This window comes from Malaclemys terrapin, chromosome 2 (genome assembly GCF_027887155.1).
Source record: "Malaclemys terrapin pileata isolate rMalTer1 chromosome 2, rMalTer1.hap1, whole genome shotgun sequence".
Classification (NCBI taxonomy): Eukaryota; Metazoa; Chordata; order Testudines; family Emydidae; genus Malaclemys; species Malaclemys terrapin.
The window spans coordinates 104,401,195-104,419,785 of NC_071506.1; the positions used below are offsets into that span (position 1 = coordinate 104,401,195).

At 39.8% G+C, this 18,591-nt stretch overlaps 1 protein-coding gene across 3 annotated transcripts in view; it reads right to left on the reverse strand.

Moving 5' to 3' along the window:
- Positions 1-18,591, reverse strand: part of CARMIL1 (capping protein regulator and myosin 1 linker 1) — a 274,371-nt gene that overhangs the window by 129,995 nt on the left and 125,785 nt on the right. For all 3 annotated transcript variants that reach the window (XM_054017434.1, XM_054017433.1, XM_054017435.1), the window contains exons 6-11: positions 17,492-17,589; positions 17,078-17,148; positions 16,886-16,959; positions 9,674-9,749; positions 5,303-5,391; positions 1,258-1,352 (exon numbers count right to left, since the gene is read on the reverse strand). In XM_054017434.1, the coding sequence (XP_053873409.1) occupies positions 1,258-1,352; positions 5,303-5,391; positions 9,674-9,749; positions 16,886-16,959; positions 17,078-17,148; positions 17,492-17,589 (503 nt within the window). The remainder of the gene's footprint in view (positions 1-1,257; positions 1,353-5,302; positions 5,392-9,673; positions 9,750-16,885; positions 16,960-17,077; positions 17,149-17,491; positions 17,590-18,591) is intronic.

The window sequence follows — 18,591 nt, forward strand, 5'->3', positions numbered from 1 at the left end:
TATTGTAAAGAAGTTAGTGTGGTTACTACAAAGAGTTTTGGCTGGTCAAAAAAGGATTTTCAAATTATATGGAAATGTTCACGAAAAATATTCCTGTGGTTTGAAATTCTGATTTCTCAACTAAACAATTTAAAACAAAAAATGGTGTTGATTCATTCTGAAACAAACTGAGTGGAATCTAACTAAAACACTTTCAAATTTGTGGGGTGAGCACCACACACACCTTTCCCACTGTATAGAGAAAGGGAGAGATGGGGAGACTACCCACCCCCATTCATCTTCCAGTGACAAGTGAACATTTTTTGTTTTGAATTGTTTCCTCAAACACAATATGAAACAAAAGGTTTTACAGAATAGAATTCCTATTTTTCAAGCAGCCCTATAAATGATGTATTAAGGGTGTGATCGTGAGAATGCCCTGTGCATGGAATGCTTAAGTGAAGTAAATGGGAAATCCATAAGCACGGTGCTTCCAGGATCAAGCTTAGACTGAAAATTTTATTTTAATTTAAAAATACAATGTTCAGTTTTTAGGATGGAAAGAGAAGAAAGAAGGGATGGGCGTGACTTGAGTCTAAACTGAAATCACTCAGAAATTAAGGCCTAGATTCAGCAAAGCTGAATCTTTAAGCATGTGCTTCTCTCTCATTGAAGTCAACGGGATCGTTTTGCTGAAAAGGGACAGACTTACATAGATACTCAGTGTAAGGGCTGAACTGACTGGGGTGAACTGTTTACAATATTGAGCACTAGAAGGGAGCTCAAAAACTGACAGCTTCAATGCACTTAGAAATATTTATATAATCACAGATGAATTAAAGAGGTAGTTCTATCTGCTAGAAAACACCTGGAATACATAGGAACAAAGTTGTGTGTCACTCTCAGATGGTCCTTAAACCAAGTCTATTACTTTTTAAAATATAGTATTTGAAACCCTTTCTTCTCTCTCCACCCCAAGCACAGTGTTTCTCCACTGTCAGTTAGCTCAAAAGTGATCTCTGTGAAGCCAAACAAGCCCAACTTTTAATTAAATTCATGGTTACACTAAAACCGTTCAACACCTATTGGTAAATCTCAAACTAATAGACATTTGCAAACTAAAAAAAGATAAGCAATTCGCAGTGACCTATGAGCAACAGATATTTACGATGCAATTACACCAAGCACAATGCTCTGTTATTCAGGCAAAGGGGAATGAAGTAGCACTAATCCTCTTATTTTGGCTGTATAAAAGGAAAAATGTAAATGTTATAGTACCTCTGTCCTCAAGAGGGTTGCTAGCAAGGTTAATTGTATGAAGTCCTGAGTTGGGATTATGGGCTAGGGCATTGGCCAGTTTCTGTGCAAAATCTCTGCAAGAAAATAAAACAAAAGATGATGATGATATTATCTCCTGCATTAACACCATATTCAGAGGCTTAAAATGACCCAATTACTGGAAAGAAAGGAAATGGCCAAATTTGCCAGTTGCAGACATGTACAGTATTTCCCTTAGTTTAGTCACATCTATTTGCACAATTTGTTGTTTTTCAACAGCAATCTTTTATTTATACATTATCCAATATCATACCAAAGAATGCCCATCCATAGCTCTGAGTGCCTTTGAGATTATATATATATTATTAAAAAAAAACCCACAGCAAAATAGGAGTTCTAAAACAAACTGTCCAAAGCAGCCAATTTCTCCCTCTGACCACATCATTTGATCATCAGTCATGTGATCAGTACAGTTTAATCACTAGCATGCTTTCCCAGAACTCCTGCCCTCATGTGCATCGGTTCTCCATTGTACCTGCTCAAACAAAGAGGCTTTGCAGCATATCCAGAAGGTCAACAAACAGGGACTATTTCTGACCTTGTGGCATAGGTGCAGGGCGTGCTATAGCACTCTGTAGCTTGAAGTGGTTTCCATTATATACCAGGGTTTACAGTTTGGTTCAATGGCTCTCAGCACCCCCACTATACAAATTATTCCAGCATCTCTGCCTTCTGGGAGAGGAGGGGAGATAGAATTCCAGAAGAAAGGGGCCCTTATGGACAACTCTCTGCTCGCTCTCTTTTATAATCAGGAGGGTCAAGCTCAGGGGCCTTCGCTGATCACAACTGTGGCAAAATAGCCCAGGAAGGATCTAAGCTGTTTAGGTCTCTGCAGGTCTAAACAAACCCTCTAGACTCCACCCTGAAACCAATAGGCAGCTTTTAACCACTAACTCTTGGTTCAATCTGCTCTCTTTTCCTTACAATAGAAAGCTCTTATTTCCTGTAACCAAGAATGAGAGACAACATAGCTAAATACCTCATTAATTTTGTCAAAAGACAAGAACTCACTTAAGGGCAAATCCTGCCTACAGAGCACAACCTAAGTGATCGTTCTGTCCACAAGGGGGTACATAAGAACCAATAGAGCAGGAATCCTCTCTCTGGATATGGAGTAGCAGCGGAGCCCTGAAACTGCAGTCACCTCAACAGTGTGGGGCCAATGATGGTCATGTGCACGTCTGAAACAGTGAAGTCCTGAGAGGCGCTTTTTTTTTTTTTTTTTTTTTTTTAAATATTGGGGAGAAATGAACAAAGCGGATGTCAATAGGGAGCAAGTAACCACACTCATCAGTTTATCGCAGGCAAGACATGATCATGGGCTGACCCAAGATAGTTTCATCCTTAAAGGCAGGTGATATTTGAGCACAGACACTCACCAAGGAGAAAGTGCTGTGTATTGGCAGGGCCTATACTGTTTTGAGCTTTAACAACTTTTTACAACTAATTTTCTCCTTCATTCTTCTCTTATCCCTTAGCCACTATTATCACCACAACATTTTTGTCTGTCTCGGGGCTTGCTTCAACATTCCACCCTAATTTATGTCCCTTCCTCATACTGCCATACCCACAGACCAAAATTTCCTAACATACCCCTCCTTCCCTTTAGTGATGGATGGGTGGCACTGGCCAGGAAACCATCCAGCCAACTCTGCCAGATTTCTGCCAGCAGACTGGTCCCCAATCACAAAGGTTATGCTCCTGTGGCTATCTTCTGCCACTTTAAGGTGACAAGCCTTAGCAAACCAGAGAATCCAGTCCTCTGATTATTATATGCACCCCATTCTTCCAATGTGGCCTACTTAGTTAGTGTACCTTATTTCAGCCAACTCACTAAGCTTCTACTGCACTGTCCTTACTCGTCATTCTTCCTTTTCAACTAAAAGTCAATATCCTGCTGGATAAGTTCTGTCCCGATTACCCATCTAAATAGTTATCAAAATGCCACTTTCTGCTTTACATAGGGAAACTTCCCAAGGAACAAAGAGCGATCTCTCCTCATGTTTGTTAGGATTATACAGCAGCGGTTCTCAACCAGGGGTATGAGTATACTTGGAGGTACACAGAGATCTTCCAGGGGGTACCCTCAACTCATCTAGATATTTGCCTAGTTTTACAACAGGCTACATATAAAGCACTAGCAAAGTCAGTACAAACTAAAATTTCATACAATGGCTTGTTTATATTGCTCTATACTGTACACTGAAATGTAAGTACAATATTTTTTTCCATTTGATTTATTTTATAATTCTATGGTAAAAATGAAAAAGTAAACAATTTTTCAGGAATAGCGTGCTGTGACACTTGTATTTTTAGGTCTGATTTTGAAAGCAAGTAGTTTTTAAGTGACATGAAACTTGGGGTACACAAGACAAATCAGTCTTCTGAAAGGGGTACAGTAGTCTGGAAAGGTTAAGATCCACTGTCTTACATATTTGGGATAAAATTTTCAAAAGCACATAGAGTGACTTGTGTCTCATTAAAAGCCAATGGGACTTAGGCACTTTTCAAATTTACCCTTAGTAGCATTTCTCAACTCTGACTATGGAAGTGGTCATAACTCCCTAAAAATGCTTTGTCTGTAGCGTATAAATGGGATGAATACATTTCTTCCCAGCAAATAGACATTATAACCTGCAGAACTGAGAAATACACCTTTACAGGGACAGATAGCTAATGCTGATCACAGCAGAGAGAGACAAGGTCAACATGCCAAGTACTCTGAATGTATATGATGCCACAAAATCAAGTCTCAGGGATGATTGTCAGTCAAGCTCTATTAAAGTCAAAACCAGACCTATATATGACAAGTTAATGTAGGCAACGTGCCAGGACAGTCAATAACCTTATAATCGTATCAAATTGTTTTTACTGTGTAAAATGACACAAAATATGAAGAAATTAATGATACAGTCAGTTACTTGTTACATTTTGAATGATGGACATTAAGGCACTGAACTGGGGATCAGGAGATGTGTTTAATTCCAACCTCTACCACAAATTTGGAGTGACCTGGGGAAAGTCACTTACTCCCTAGTGCTTATGTTTCCTATTTGTAAAACGAGGATAATATTTCCTTTTTCCCACCCTTCTGGTTTGTCTGTTTAGATTAATAATCCATTGGAGCAAGGACTGTGTCTTACTATCTGAATATACAACTCCTAGCACAATGGGGGGTTAGGGCAGCTATATGCCACTCCAACTCTAATATGGAGCACACAATGTACTTCTAAAGGGCCACAGCAAATCCTAGTTGACAAGTTTAACTTTTGGGCTAATTCCTAGAGATTGTAAGAATTTGCTGCCTCTCACAAGAAATGGAGGCGGTTAAGGTACGGAAGTAGTGCTGGAGTATTTAAGCGTGAAATCGCATTATTTCTAAATGTTTTCATTTTTTATGATTACTGTAAGAGGTTTATTTTTTGTTTGCTTTTTAAGTACCACAAGTAAAAGTACAGAGAAGTATATTTTCTAGTTTGAATATTAGGATATATTCATTCTATCTTAACAGACAGTGTCCACCACCAACATAAAAAAATCCAGACTGCAATCTGTTGTCCAACAGTATTCCTTATTATAGTGAAGAAACCGAACATAGTGTTTTCTAAAAGAGCGTCAAGTTTTTCATATCAATGTTGGCAACTAAATTTTGAGAGGAAATCATGAGTTATTTAAGGTTCAAATGACTTCTAAAACTGTCTGTTCTGCACAGCTACCAGCTGTTCAGCCAGCTTCCTTGTTTGTAAAGGAACAAATAAGTATAAGTAACAACCTCATTTTCACAGGTGCTAACCCATGTAGCCCCCAGAGACTCCAGTGCAGTTTGTGAACACTTACAACCTCTGAAAAATATGACCATGAGCTCTTTGGAACAGGGTGGTAATTTTTGTATTAGCTATTTTACCAGTTCTATCACACAGTCTACTTTCTATGGTCCTATGCGTAAATCATAACTAATGTAAATTTTTTTTAAAAAATTACTTACGTTCTAAGCCCGGCATTCTCTAATACCAATTCTTCCAATCGATTGGATCTACTCACCACTCTCAGGATCTGCTCACAGACATCAGTGGACTGCCATGAAAACGATATAACAATATTACTAAAGCAAAAACATTCTTACATCACCGAAAATATACAGCTGTAAGCTAGGAATAGCCTCACGTAATGAAGCCTTGGCCATAACTGGATCTCCTAGTCACCACAATACAAAAAATAATAATAGTAGCAGAAGCCTCCAAAACCCAGTAAGAGAACGTAAGATAGCAAAATTAATTTGGGAAAGATTCTAAGTGGGAAATTGGTATGTGAGAGGCAAACTAACAGAGACTCACTCAAGGTGTAGGCCAACAAAACAGGACAAAATCTTATTTCTGACAGAAAAACTGTGTGATTAATAATATTACTTATTTAAAAACTTTGTCTCCATGACAATCTTTTACGGAACAGACATAATTAATAAGCCTAAACTAGAATGACCACAAAACCAGAAACAGGAGTATCACAATGCAGACCCACAAGGGACACATTCTGGCTGCAGGCACTCCATGAAAGAGCTTTGTGGTTGGGGAGTGTGCTCCACGTATTTTAATGTGGATCCTGCTAACCCACACCGAGCCATTACACACCCCACCATGTTTACATTAGTCATATTTTGTAATAAGTAATTTGCATGGGCAGCTGTGGGATCCACGATGAACCATAACATTAGAGTAAAATAAAGCTGCTTTTATGCTATTAATTTGCTAATGTTGGAGAGGATAAAGGTGAAGAGAGAAATGTTGTAGTTTTAAATTTTTACTTCAGCTGTGATCCCAAGATCAATATACAACAAATAATACTATCGCCTCACTTTTATTTTATTCTTTGTTTTGCTTTTGAACTCTGGTCCCCCAACACACAAAATCAAGGTTCCATTAGAGGTCTGAAGCTGAGTTTTTGTCATGACCATGACAGCTAAGATGATTTTGCTCAGGCCAATAAATCATTCCCCATTAAAAGTTCCCCCACGACACTTGTATTGGGGTCTGAGAGTCTACCTGGTGTCTGACCCCACAGCTCAATCAATTTCTAAAGCTAAATTTCTTAGCCTTTTAGCTTTTCAGTCTAGTTCTCAACTCATTTAAAAAACAAACAACAACTCTACAACACAGAGGGGAGAAAAATCTACTTTCAGTCCTCCTTTTACATAATGCAGTTTGTACTGGTGTTTTAAGGACTGTCACTTCTCTATCACCACAGGCATTGATCTGCACTCTTATATTTTACAAAAAGAACAGGAGTACTTGTGGCACCTTAGAGACTAACATTAGTCTCTAAGGTGCCACAAGTACTCCTGTTCTTTTTGCAGATACAGACTAACACGGCTGCTACTCTGAAACCTATCTTATATTTTAGTAACTGAGAATATGATCAATGTCGGTATACCAGTGTGTTTACAAATGAGTGGTTTAATCTGTTTCTGAGAAAGGTACAACGGTGTCTACCAAAGACAGTGCCATAGTGGGAGATGCAAAGACCAGTACATAGTATTGATCCTGGATTTGTTTTTCTTAAACTGGCTCTCAGTAATGTCATTATAATATGGATTTAGCAATCAATCAGCTTTTGTATTATCCTCCGGATATTTTTGACTGCCAGCTTGAGTGCATGGAATTAAGGAGTTACTATAAGAAGTGGGTTTATTTTAGAGCTGTACAAAACTTGCTAATTGGATTCAATCAGTTTCAGCAAATCAAAGACACTAGGTTCCGTTTGCTAAGATTGCATCTCCTGTGGTTTGTTTGAAAAGTTTTATGTTTGTACAAACCCCAGAACTCCAAAGAAACCTCAAGAAAATCCCAGCAAAATAAAACCGTTTCCTAAAGAAACCATAGTTGCATCACACTTTCCCTCTACATATATTCTCTAATACACCCCTCCCCAAACACGGCCCCATGTCCCTCCTCATCCCCTTGCCCCACCAGCAACCCCTTCAGGTGCCTTTTTGGTGGACCTCACTGAGCTTTACTACGTGCCCAAAGCTTTCAGGTGGTTGACTGAAACCATCACTGGCTCACTCCCAGATTTTCAGGGGATGGACATCAAATAAGCTTGTTGTTATTAAACCCCTGCACACAAATGTCCATATTGGTGTCCTGAGAAAAGTGCAATGTCTGACAGCAACCCTAATCAGCTCCTGGAACAGGAAATAGTCCAAGCACTGCTGGTTTCGAGGTTTCCATTCTAAAAGGTTTCACACCACTGTAGTTAGCTTAGTGATCATGAAAGCAAAGGGCTAATTGTTACTCAAATTGAGACATAATGCAGATTGTACTGGTGACAGAACAAGGAGCAATGGTCTCAAGTTGCAGTAGGGGAGGTCCAGGTTGGATATTAGGAAACACTATTTCACTAGGAGGGTGGTGAAGCACTGGAATGCGTTACCTAGGGAGGTGGTGGAGTCTCCTTCCTTGGAGGTTTTTAAGGCCCGGCTTGACAAAGCCCTGGCTGGGATGATTTAGTTGGGAATTGGTCCTGCTTTGAGCAGGGGGTTGGACTAGATGACCTCTTGAGGTCCCTTCCAACCCTGATATTCTATGATTCTATGACAAGGTGGGTGAGGTAACATCATTTTTGGACCAAGTTCTGTCAACTTCCTACCTTGTCTCTCTAATATCCTGGGACCGAAATAGATACAACTACACTGCATATTCCAATTGAGAGTCAGACAAGTCAGTACTAAGTAGAACTGGTTGAAAAATTGGATATTTTACCCCGCAGAAAATTTTGACAAAATGAAGACAAAAGCTTAGTTGTCTAAATTTTCAACATAAAATTTTGATTTTGGCAGAAATACAAATACCCAAAGATTTCAGATAAAAAGCAAAGATTCCAATTTAAAAATGCTGCTGTAGTACCTCATGGGAGTTGTAGTTTGGATACCTTATGCTCCCACTCTCCTCTATAGGGCAGGTTCCCTAGTCAGAATACGTCTCTCGTGATGCACCACAGTCCCCCGCTTGGTGAGGGGTGCATCACTGGAGTTGTAGTCCAGCTAAGAAGCCAGGCCCACAGAGAATAGGGACATGAGGCACCAGAACTTCAAATCCCATTAAATATTGTAGTGACGTGTCCATATCAAACTATTTGATCGTTAGTAGAAATAGTGCAGTCTTTGGGTGCTTGGGTGTGGTTTTTTTGGTTTTTGTTTGATTGTTTGTTTTTAGGAAGAAAAGTGGAAGTTTTCCACAGAAAGCAGACACTTTTTGTGATTTTTTTTTTTTTTTAAAACCAATTTTCCATCAAACCATTTTGATGGAAAATTTTTGATCAGCCCTAATACTGACCAAGCTTCTTTGAATAGCTTTAACAATATACTTCAGTTGAGACTTGCAATACTATACTATTTCAATTTCAGTCCTGAGTCTCTGAAGCAGAGACTACCAATTGTGCCACATTCTTTGGTGGTGGTTTTATGATATGTACTAGACCAAGATAACCCAACTCAATTCCACCTCACTTTAACGTCAGGATTTGAAACTAGGTCTCCAAAGAAGAAAGGAAAGTGCACTTTCTACATTTATTCTTAAGCCTCTTAAAGTTATTTTCAGATACCACAGCTTTCAGTACATCACTAGCGATCAGGTTTTCATGTAATGTGACACTACTGAGGGGAAAGCTACAAGCAAATTTTTGAGGTCAATAAATTTGCACCAATTCAAATTTGGTCCTTCATTTTTATGATCCACAGACTCCAATTCTCAATATGAAGAAAGATTTTTGGGCAGGCTTGAAAAACAATAACTGCATCTGGGAGAATTAACCTTAACATTTCAAATAAAAAAGTTATTTTGATTTATTAAGTTTAAAGTCATCCAATAATCAGCCATTTTTAACAGCTTCTTCCAGTCTACCTTGCTGGCTAGGGGGAACAATGTAATTATCTTACAGGATTACATATTTATTATTAAATCTGACTGTCTTCACTCCAAGAAAGTGGATGCTTCTTTTCATCAGGATGTAATGCAGAGTGAGAGGAAAGACTACTTTCAATAGTGCAGGAGCAGTGCAAACACAATCCAAATATTCCCCACCCCCCAAAATGGTTTCTTGTTTAGTCATACAATACTGCTGAAAACAGCTAAAAATAAGCAATAAAGTATTTTGTGGCATCACTATATCAAATAAACTTTGTAAACTTTATTAACTAAATGTTACTGCAAGTTGATTTTTAGAAAAAAATATTTTCCGGCAGACTTGAGCCTACTCAGCTTTCCATTGATAAATAAATGCATCTTTCTGAGAACGGTTACAGTGTGCTATAAAATACAGCAAAACCAGATAACACTAGATGCACCTTCATTTTATTACTTACTAATTTCAGATCCTTAGAGGACAGCTTTGTAAACCACTGATTGTATTCCAAGGCAGCAACTATAGGTATTAAGTCTCTAGAAAAAGAAAAATGTTTTTAAACACTGTTCACACTTATTGTCAAGTTGGTCAGCTGAACACTTATTCTTATATACTTAATTTACTTTGACTCTTTCTTAACAGTCAATTATCAGGATTTTAGAAAGCTCTGCATTCTAAAAATACAAATAGTGGAGAGGGGAAATCAATTGGATTTGGTATGACTTGCCTTAATTTTAATATGAATTTTTTGACTGGTCAAATAATATCCATATGAATATTTAAACAGGAAATTGTCTGAGCTGACATCCCTAGTCATACCATTACTTTTTCTTCAGCCTGTGACATATTTAAGCTTCTTAATCACCATTAATTATAGTTGAGCATGATACTAAAAGCTTTTTGGCAGCCTGATGATTTAATATAAATCTGTGACTGACTAATTCTAGTCAACATCTCCTTGTTTCTTCTCTCAAGTCATATCCCCCAAGGAAACAGGGGCCGTGCAAAAGGATAATGTAACGTTCAGCACAAACCCTCTCCTAATTGTAAAAGGGATTTCACAAATGAAATTCTAAATGATTCCTGTTCCCTTATTCCAAGATTCTTAATTTGATCTGCTCTCCTTCTGTTAGTTTCTCCACAAATAAACACTGATAAAGGCATGCTGTTTAAAACCTTTGCATGCAATCCCGGAGCAGAGTAACGTATCAAATATTATCACAGCATTTAGTATGCTACATAGTAATACTCAACAGTCAGATAATCTTCCCCTCCTCCACATTAATACATATGGGGGGACACACAAACTCACACACACAAATCACTCTATAAACTCGTCTTGCCCAGTAGAAACTAGGACATACAGTAGAACCTCACAGTTACAAACACCTCAGTAATGAAGGTTGTTCATAACTCTGAAATGTTTGCAAATCTGAAGAAAATGTTATGATTGTTCTTTCAAAACCTTACTTTAAATGAAACAGGCCCAGAAACAGTTTAACTTGTAAAAAAAAAAAAATTTAAACTTTCCCCTTTTTTGTACTCCGGGCCGGTTCTAGGTTTTTTGTCGCCCCCAGCCCTGGGCTCCCCCCCCCACCTGCATCCCCTGCCGCCCCAGCACTGGGCTCCCGCCCACCAGTGCTGCCTGCTCCCCCCTCGCCTCCATCCGGTCTGGCGCTGGCAGGGTCGGGGTAAGCAGCGGTGCTCCCGGGCTACGCCTCAGCCCAGGGTCCCTCCAGCCAGGGCTCCTGCCTCCAAGACCGGCTGAGACCCGGGGGACCGCTCCGGCAGGGGGCTGAGGAGCCGGGGAAGGGTAGCCCCAGAGGAAGCAGAGCCCTGGAGAGCGCAACGCGGGCCCCGCATGGCAGCGCCCGCCCTCTATGGCCCTGCTGCTGCTGCTGCTTCTGGCCGCCCTGCCGCAGTCCCTGGACGGCTTGGGCTGCTTCGCTCAGCCCCGGCTGTGGTGCTGGGGGGCGGCCGCCCTACGGCATCTGCAGGCAGCTCTGTGTGTCCTGAGGGGCGGCCCCTGCCCGAATGTCCCCCCGCTTGGAGCCTGCCCGGCCCAGCCACAAGGTGTGGGTGCTGATCCCTCATGACGTGAACCACAGTGGCCCCAGGGCACGATGCACTGCTGCAGCCAGGGCCGGCTCTAGGCTTTTGCCGCCTGAAGCAAAAACAAAAAAACAAAAACAAAAAAGATGGCCAGAATGCCGCCCTTGAAAATGTGGCGCCCCAAGCACGTGTTTGGTTTGCTGGTGCCTAGAGCCAGCCCTGTTTGTAGTAGTAGTTTACTACTAATACAGTATTTTACTGCATTTGCCTCGGTTTTTTTTTTAGTCTCTGCTACCGCCTGATTGCGTACTTCTGGTTCCAAATGAGGTGTCTGGTTGGCCAGGCAGTTCAAAACTCTGGTATTCGTAACTCTGAGGTTCTACTGTAGCTACTGTATATGTAAATATTCTAAATCTACCTAGTGCTAGTGCAAACTGAACTTCAATCTTCATGGGGCACAATCTGTAAATATTAGCTTTTTTGACTGTTCTTTCCCAAGCTTTCGATCCAGGAGCATGCACTGGGCAGGCATCTTCTCTGTAAACACAGCTCCTCTTTCCTTTATTTTCTCCCCATTTACCTGTTTTATTTCAATCATTTTTGGTGGGGATATTAAAAAAGTGGAGACTCAGATGCACCTGTGATTCTAATGAATGTTTCAGACAAACACTGACTAGACTATATTCTTTCAGGAACTGTGGCTTTCTATATTCTGAAATATAAAGTCATCTCTAACGCAATAAGAGAATGACGATGTGCAGCAAAATAATGTTGTACACCAACTGTAAAGCTAATATACAAGAAGGTTATTTGTATAGTCTAGTTTAGATATAGAAATATGGTACACCACAAGGAATGGGCCTATCGCCCATGTTGTTCAATATATACATGAAGCCTCTTGGTAAATTCATTTCCAAACATATAGTACAGTATCATCGGCATGATGATAATGATAATACAGAAGGATTTATCTCTTGTCCAACAGCTTCTGCAATTTTGGTCTCAGCTGTGAAGTAGTATTTGAATATTGCTAGATGTATAAATCAGGACTATTTCACCTTCAAGCCTGGAAAAACAGAAGTCTTGCTTTTGAGTAGAGGTCATCTATACAAAACAAGCTTGTTTCTCCTGTGTGACTCCACTTGATGGGATTAGTATGAAGGTAATGAATCAGGTTAAGAACCTTGGTGTCTCTTTTGTCATTTCCTTGGCCTTGGAAAACTAGGCATGGGACATGGTACAATTTTTTTTTCTGTTGTGCAATTTGTCTCAGGTACACATATTTATACCATAATGACCTCGCAACAGTAATATATGAACTTTGTGGTCAGAAGAGCAACTGTTGCAATTCCTTCTTTGCAAGGTTTTCAGTAGTGCTGCTCCATCAAACAGCTACAACTTATTCAACATGATTGCTCACTCATTTGAGCTATCGTGATCCTAAAAAAATCCGTTTTTAAAAATATTGTCTGTCTATAAAGCGACGGATGACTCTAAACTGACACTGCTGATTTATAAATCCTTAATTCCTGCCCCTAATTATATTCAAGACCTACTCCTATCAACTGATATGACTGGTATCAGTATCTGCGCTCACACATCTCAGCTGTTTAGGGATCCCATCTTCCCACCCATCATGCGTGAAGATGGCAAGACAACTACTTTCTACTGTGTAGAACTTGCTCCCCCTGGAAATCTACCTAATTTCATCCTTCACATTTTCGATGAACCTTAGGGTATTTTTGTTTAATTGTATTTGAAAAGGTGCTTCTGAATGCTGTCAGCCCTACGTCTATTACTTTACCTCACCTCATTTCCAATCCCTTCCTTTCCTGTTCTTAATTCTCTTTTCCCCCTCACTCATTCTTGAGATTTTGATTTAAAAAATATTTTATAATATTTTTATTACATTTTGTTTTGATTACATTGTGTATGCTGTACAGTGACATCAGTGCTTTTGCTGGGAAATGAGAACGAATGCTAAATAAAATGATTAATTATTGATCATTTCCAAAAATAGAGATTTTCCACAACTTTTCTACACTAATTTATATTTAGTTATTTATATTTACAAGTTAGTGTGTTAACTACTTCGCTATTGAAAAATAAAAGGTTATTTACAAAAAGAATACTGTATACAATACAAAAGCATTAAAGGAAATGCAGAAAATCTCAGTAAGTCTCAACAATGCCAAGCTTTGCCACCGCATTCATGTTTTTCAACACCTTTGTCCCCGGTGTGTTTAAAGGTGGTGAGAAATCTAAATACTGAAATATTTTTAAAACAAAGAACACAAGTTTCCAATTGAAGGTTGCTCACACTTTCCCCAGACAATTCATAGATTTATGGGAAGTTCAAGCATACTAAAATATATGCTTCCCAAGTGAATATTCTGCTGCTAAGCTAAGCAAGCTCTTTGCACTTTATTTTATTTTTTTGGGTAGGTTAAACAATTTTCTGGTTCACAGCACAATACACCTTCGAATAAAACGTAAGAAGGAGTATTCCCATGTGGCGAACTCTGTTATACAGTGCTACTGTGTTAAACAACCTTGGTTCCCAAACGCTTATCTATAATTCATGAAATTTTATGCTGACCTCTAGCAGAAATGTGCACCTGCAAAACAGGTTTAACAGAAATATTTTACATTTCAGGAAAAATATAAGCATTTGTGCAGTGCATGGAATGCATGGTAATAACATTGAGGTAGGGTCACCACTTTATTTCCTATCACCATGACATATCACTGTACTGTTACCTCACAAGACAGGGTGCTGAGAGCTACAATAGTTTTCATAGCATTTTAGTGATCCTGAAAGTCTGGTCTGAAGAATGTATGATAGTATTGTAAAAATCAAGACTCTCACTAACGTTGGTAAATGAATATTATTGTTGCTTATTCATAGCACCCGCAGTGTTCTAGACACATTACAAAACACATACAAATATACTTTTTGCCCTGAAAATCTTATCGGGTCAGACTGGGATCTCAGATTTCATAACTAATATCTTTAATTGAGACTATAAGATCTTGGCTTCCCAATAGTTTGTACCAGCATTTTAGCAGGTGTCCACACACAAATTCTCTCTTATCTAATTTCCAAATCTTGGGATGCTGCAGTGGTCTTGTCCTGTCATCACAAAAGGCTTTGTGACTTGTCAATGTCCCTTAATAACTATTGGATCTTTGATCTGGATCAGTAATCGGCCATCTGCTAGAAATTATCATCATCTTAAAATGATATTCTGATTCCCTAGCTATTAATCTTTGGACCACAAAACTCAATGTTGCATTCTCTGGTGCATCTTCTGCAACACAACTGCATGTGCTCCAATAAGTCTGTTAATCAATTCTTTTCAGATCTTAGGTCGCCTGGCATCCAAACCAGCTGATTTGTACCATACATGCTTCAGTTTTTCAAGTACTACTTTTATCTGCTCATCAATAGATAATACTTTTACAGGATCTTCCTTACTTACTAATGGTTCAAACTTCTTTTCCATATAAGTAAGGAAGCCATTTTTAAATAATTTTTTCATAACCTCATCTTATTTACTGATGAACCCCGACATTCTCTCCGGTATTTTTCACCAGCAATACATTTTAAACTATTATGCTTCTTTGCCTGTTTGGCTTGTATGGAATGATTCTGCTTTTTTGCTGTCCTTATCTTGCCTCAGGAAACCTTGACTGAATATTCTTATTTGCCTGCCTCTTGCTTTTCCCTTTTCCATTATAAGATTTTAAACCTCAGCTTTCTGGCAGATTCTTATTTCTTTCATGCTTCTTTCAGAGAAACTGCAGTCTGCCACACCTTAATTATAGTGTCTCAATGTTTCCCTGTTTTCTTCCAGACCGGTGGAATTTAAATTAAATATTTCTTCCCACTGCATCTTACATACTACATGTATTCAAAATTAGCTTTCCTGAAAACCACTGTCCTTATACTGCTGCATTCAGTGAACCAAATTTCATACTTAGCAGAACTCAAGCAGTTCATATTCACTGTTTCCAAGCTCCCCAATTATTCTCAATTAGAAAAAAAAACAAAAAACTATCAGTGAGCACATCCAGGATGACTTCCATTCCAGCTGGAGTCTCTACTTTCTGAACAACAGGTAATTTCTAAATTTTCTGCAGACTGTTGGCAAAACTAATTTCCCCTACTCTACGCACAAGGGGAAGGAGACTCTGCAGGAGCAAAGGCAACACAGTTTGTCTCTTCACTTTATTTAGGAGATGTAGAAAGGAACCTTCAAGTTGTCGTGCCTCAGACAGAAAAATATCTATTGGCTAATTTCATGAGTAAGTCAAATTTTAAAAAGGTGAACTCAGATGGAAAAAAACACAGACAAACTCACTGCACTGCCCTTGTGGAAAAAATATAAGTAAGTAAGTACGCTCCAATATGAAGTATGCTCTGCATGGCTTTTGTGCTGATGGGGAAGAACGGCTTTGTAGACGCTAAACTGAGGGGGTAAAACCACTCCATCAGGCAACCCCCAATTGACAGCTCTCAGACTATCTCCATTTTACATGGGAAAGGATCAACCCTTTAGGAAGGACTAGTTAAGATGAAAGGAGAAAATTATGACTTTCAGAGTATTATTATTACTCCTGGGAGAATTCTGTGCCACTGGGTACATGCAGAATTCATGTCCTCTGCAGATTTTTTTTTCTCTGCAGAAAATACATTCTGCTGGAGAGCTCTGCAGTTATGCCTTTCGCCCACCAGGGGCTGCTGTGGTGTCAGACAGAGGGCAGTCAGCTCACCAGCTGGAGCAGCCAGCAGTTCATAGGAAGGAGGAGAAGGTGCATTCCTCACAGCACCCTACCCACAGGCATGGGACATGGGGGCGGGGGGCAGACAGAGCAGGGCACATGGGGCTGCGGGGTGGGGGTCACACAGGCTGGGATTCAGAAGAGCTAGTGGGGGAGGGGGACAGACTGGGGCAAGGACTGAATGGGAGTGGGGATGCAGAGCCACATGGGGACTCGGGGGTGGCTGAATGGGGGTGCAGGGACACATGGGGATGGGGGAAGGGGGTGCAGGGACACATGGGACGGCGCAGATGGGCCTGACTGAATGGGAAAGGCTAGGAGTCAGTCAGGGTCTGCATGGGGGAGACTTCCTAACGACCCCTTCCTCCTTCAGCCCCCCAAAAATCCCCTGTTCCATGTTTTTCCCACCCACACCCAATACTACTCCATGTTCACTCCCAGGCTCCTTCCCAGCAATTATGTCCCTCTCCTTCAGCTCCTCCATTGCTCCTGACTCCCCTAAGCCTTTGCACTGTTTCTGAGGGATGCGGGAAATCCGTTTCTGTATTGTAGTTTAAATGAATTATTACTCAAAGTTCTGTATTAATATGCTTAGTAAGGAATCTATTTGTCAAAAAACATTTCCTGAATCTTTTTTGTTTTCTGTATTATTACAGACATACTTGCTGACAGGTATTTTGAAAAAAATTACCAAAATAATTGAAACCAGCATGATTATATTGTATTATTCTGACAAATAAAATATGCAGAATTTTATAATATTGGGTGCAGAATTCTTAATTTTTTGATGCAAAATTCCCACAGAAGTATATTATACTTATTGAACATTGTTCACCTGTGGTCAAGATGGCTGAAGTCTTGCAAATTCAACTCCCTAGTATCTTGGGTCAGATAGATTGTATCCACATCCTGTTGTAAATGCACAAAAACACATCTTAGGAAAACTTTTTCTTAGTTTCACAGTCTGCAGCTTCTCATTTTTTGTATAGTTAGCTGAAATAAACCTCAGTGTGAGAGACATACTTACCCACTGTACCTCTTCCCTATATGGAAATCCAAGCCAGTCACAAACACATGCATACATTTGTGAAAATCCCCCTGGAAACAATATAAAAGAACACTTTTCACTACAGCAAATAACAAAAACAGGATGCACAATGTTTCAAAACTCACCCTCATTCCCTCTCAGAAACCTATCCATTATACTGCAGGCAGAAGCTGAAACAGACCAAGACTATAGTATGTTGTCTATCACATACGGCAGGTTGCAATGAAGCTTTAAAAATAGCATCTTCATCCACCAATCAGGAGTCCACTCTGTGCTAATTACACCTTAAAACTAAATTACACCTTTACTAGGTTCTGCCAGAAATAGAATTGAACTTCCTGACACTGATGATTCCAACTTTTTTACATTTCAGCTTTAAAATTTCATTCTTACCACAAGGTCCCAGTTCTGTTACAGTCTGGCTATCCCACAGCGCCTGGAGATTAGCCAGTCTTTCTGAGGGCTCCATAGTTACTTTTTTCATGATTCTCCTACATGCAAGAGAGAAGACATGCTTGATTTTAAAAAGTTTGTACATGTGTATCCACATATATATCACACACACAAATCTTACATGGGTTTTAAATATAATCTTATGTATTTGTCATATGTTTGTGCACATAAAGGAAAATATTAGCATCTTTAATACACCTCAAGTCTATTCCTCAAACCCAAATGTAAAGCTGCAGAAACAGTAAAGTCAGGTCTGCACTACAGACTTATATCAGTGTCACTATGTCACTCAGGGGTGTGAAAAATCCACTCCCCTAGCGACAGTTATACCGACCTAACCCCTGGTGTAGACAGCGCTGTCGGTGGGAGAGCTTCTTTCATCGACACAGCTACTGCCTCTTCTGGAGATGGATTAACTAAGCTGGGGGGAGATGCTGTCCTGTTGGCGAGGGAGCATCTTCACTTAAGCACTGCAGCTGCGCTGATGCAGCATTTTAAGTGTAGACCTGCCCTAAGTATTTATTTTTCCCTTCTCCCGTCCAGTGAGCTAATCCCAGGACTCCTGGAGTGATCTATCCCATTTCCCTCACACTAGCAAGGGCAAACAACACAAAGCCATGGCTCACTGAAGCAACGTAGCCTCATGGCATCTGTCCACTAATTCAAGGCCCCCAAAACAACAGGGCTACCATGTTCGACTATATAGTCATTACCACCTGAGACCATGCTGCAACTGTGTCTTTTTTTAGACACAGTCTTCAACTGTAGTTCTTATCATGCATAGCCCTTCCGACACCAAAGACTCAATTATTCCTATTCTGTACCTGGCTCATCTCTTGCTCCCATTATTTTACATCACCAATGAGAGTAATGGCCATACTTCCAATGCTGCTGTTTCTACAGAGCCACATGTGAAAGTTTCTGCTGAAATATTAAATACTGTGCCAAAGAGCACGAGGACTCCTGAAGGGCTACATGTACTCAGGGGATCACACTTTGGCTACCTTGGTTATAACCTCTATATTCAAATAGTTTTCTTT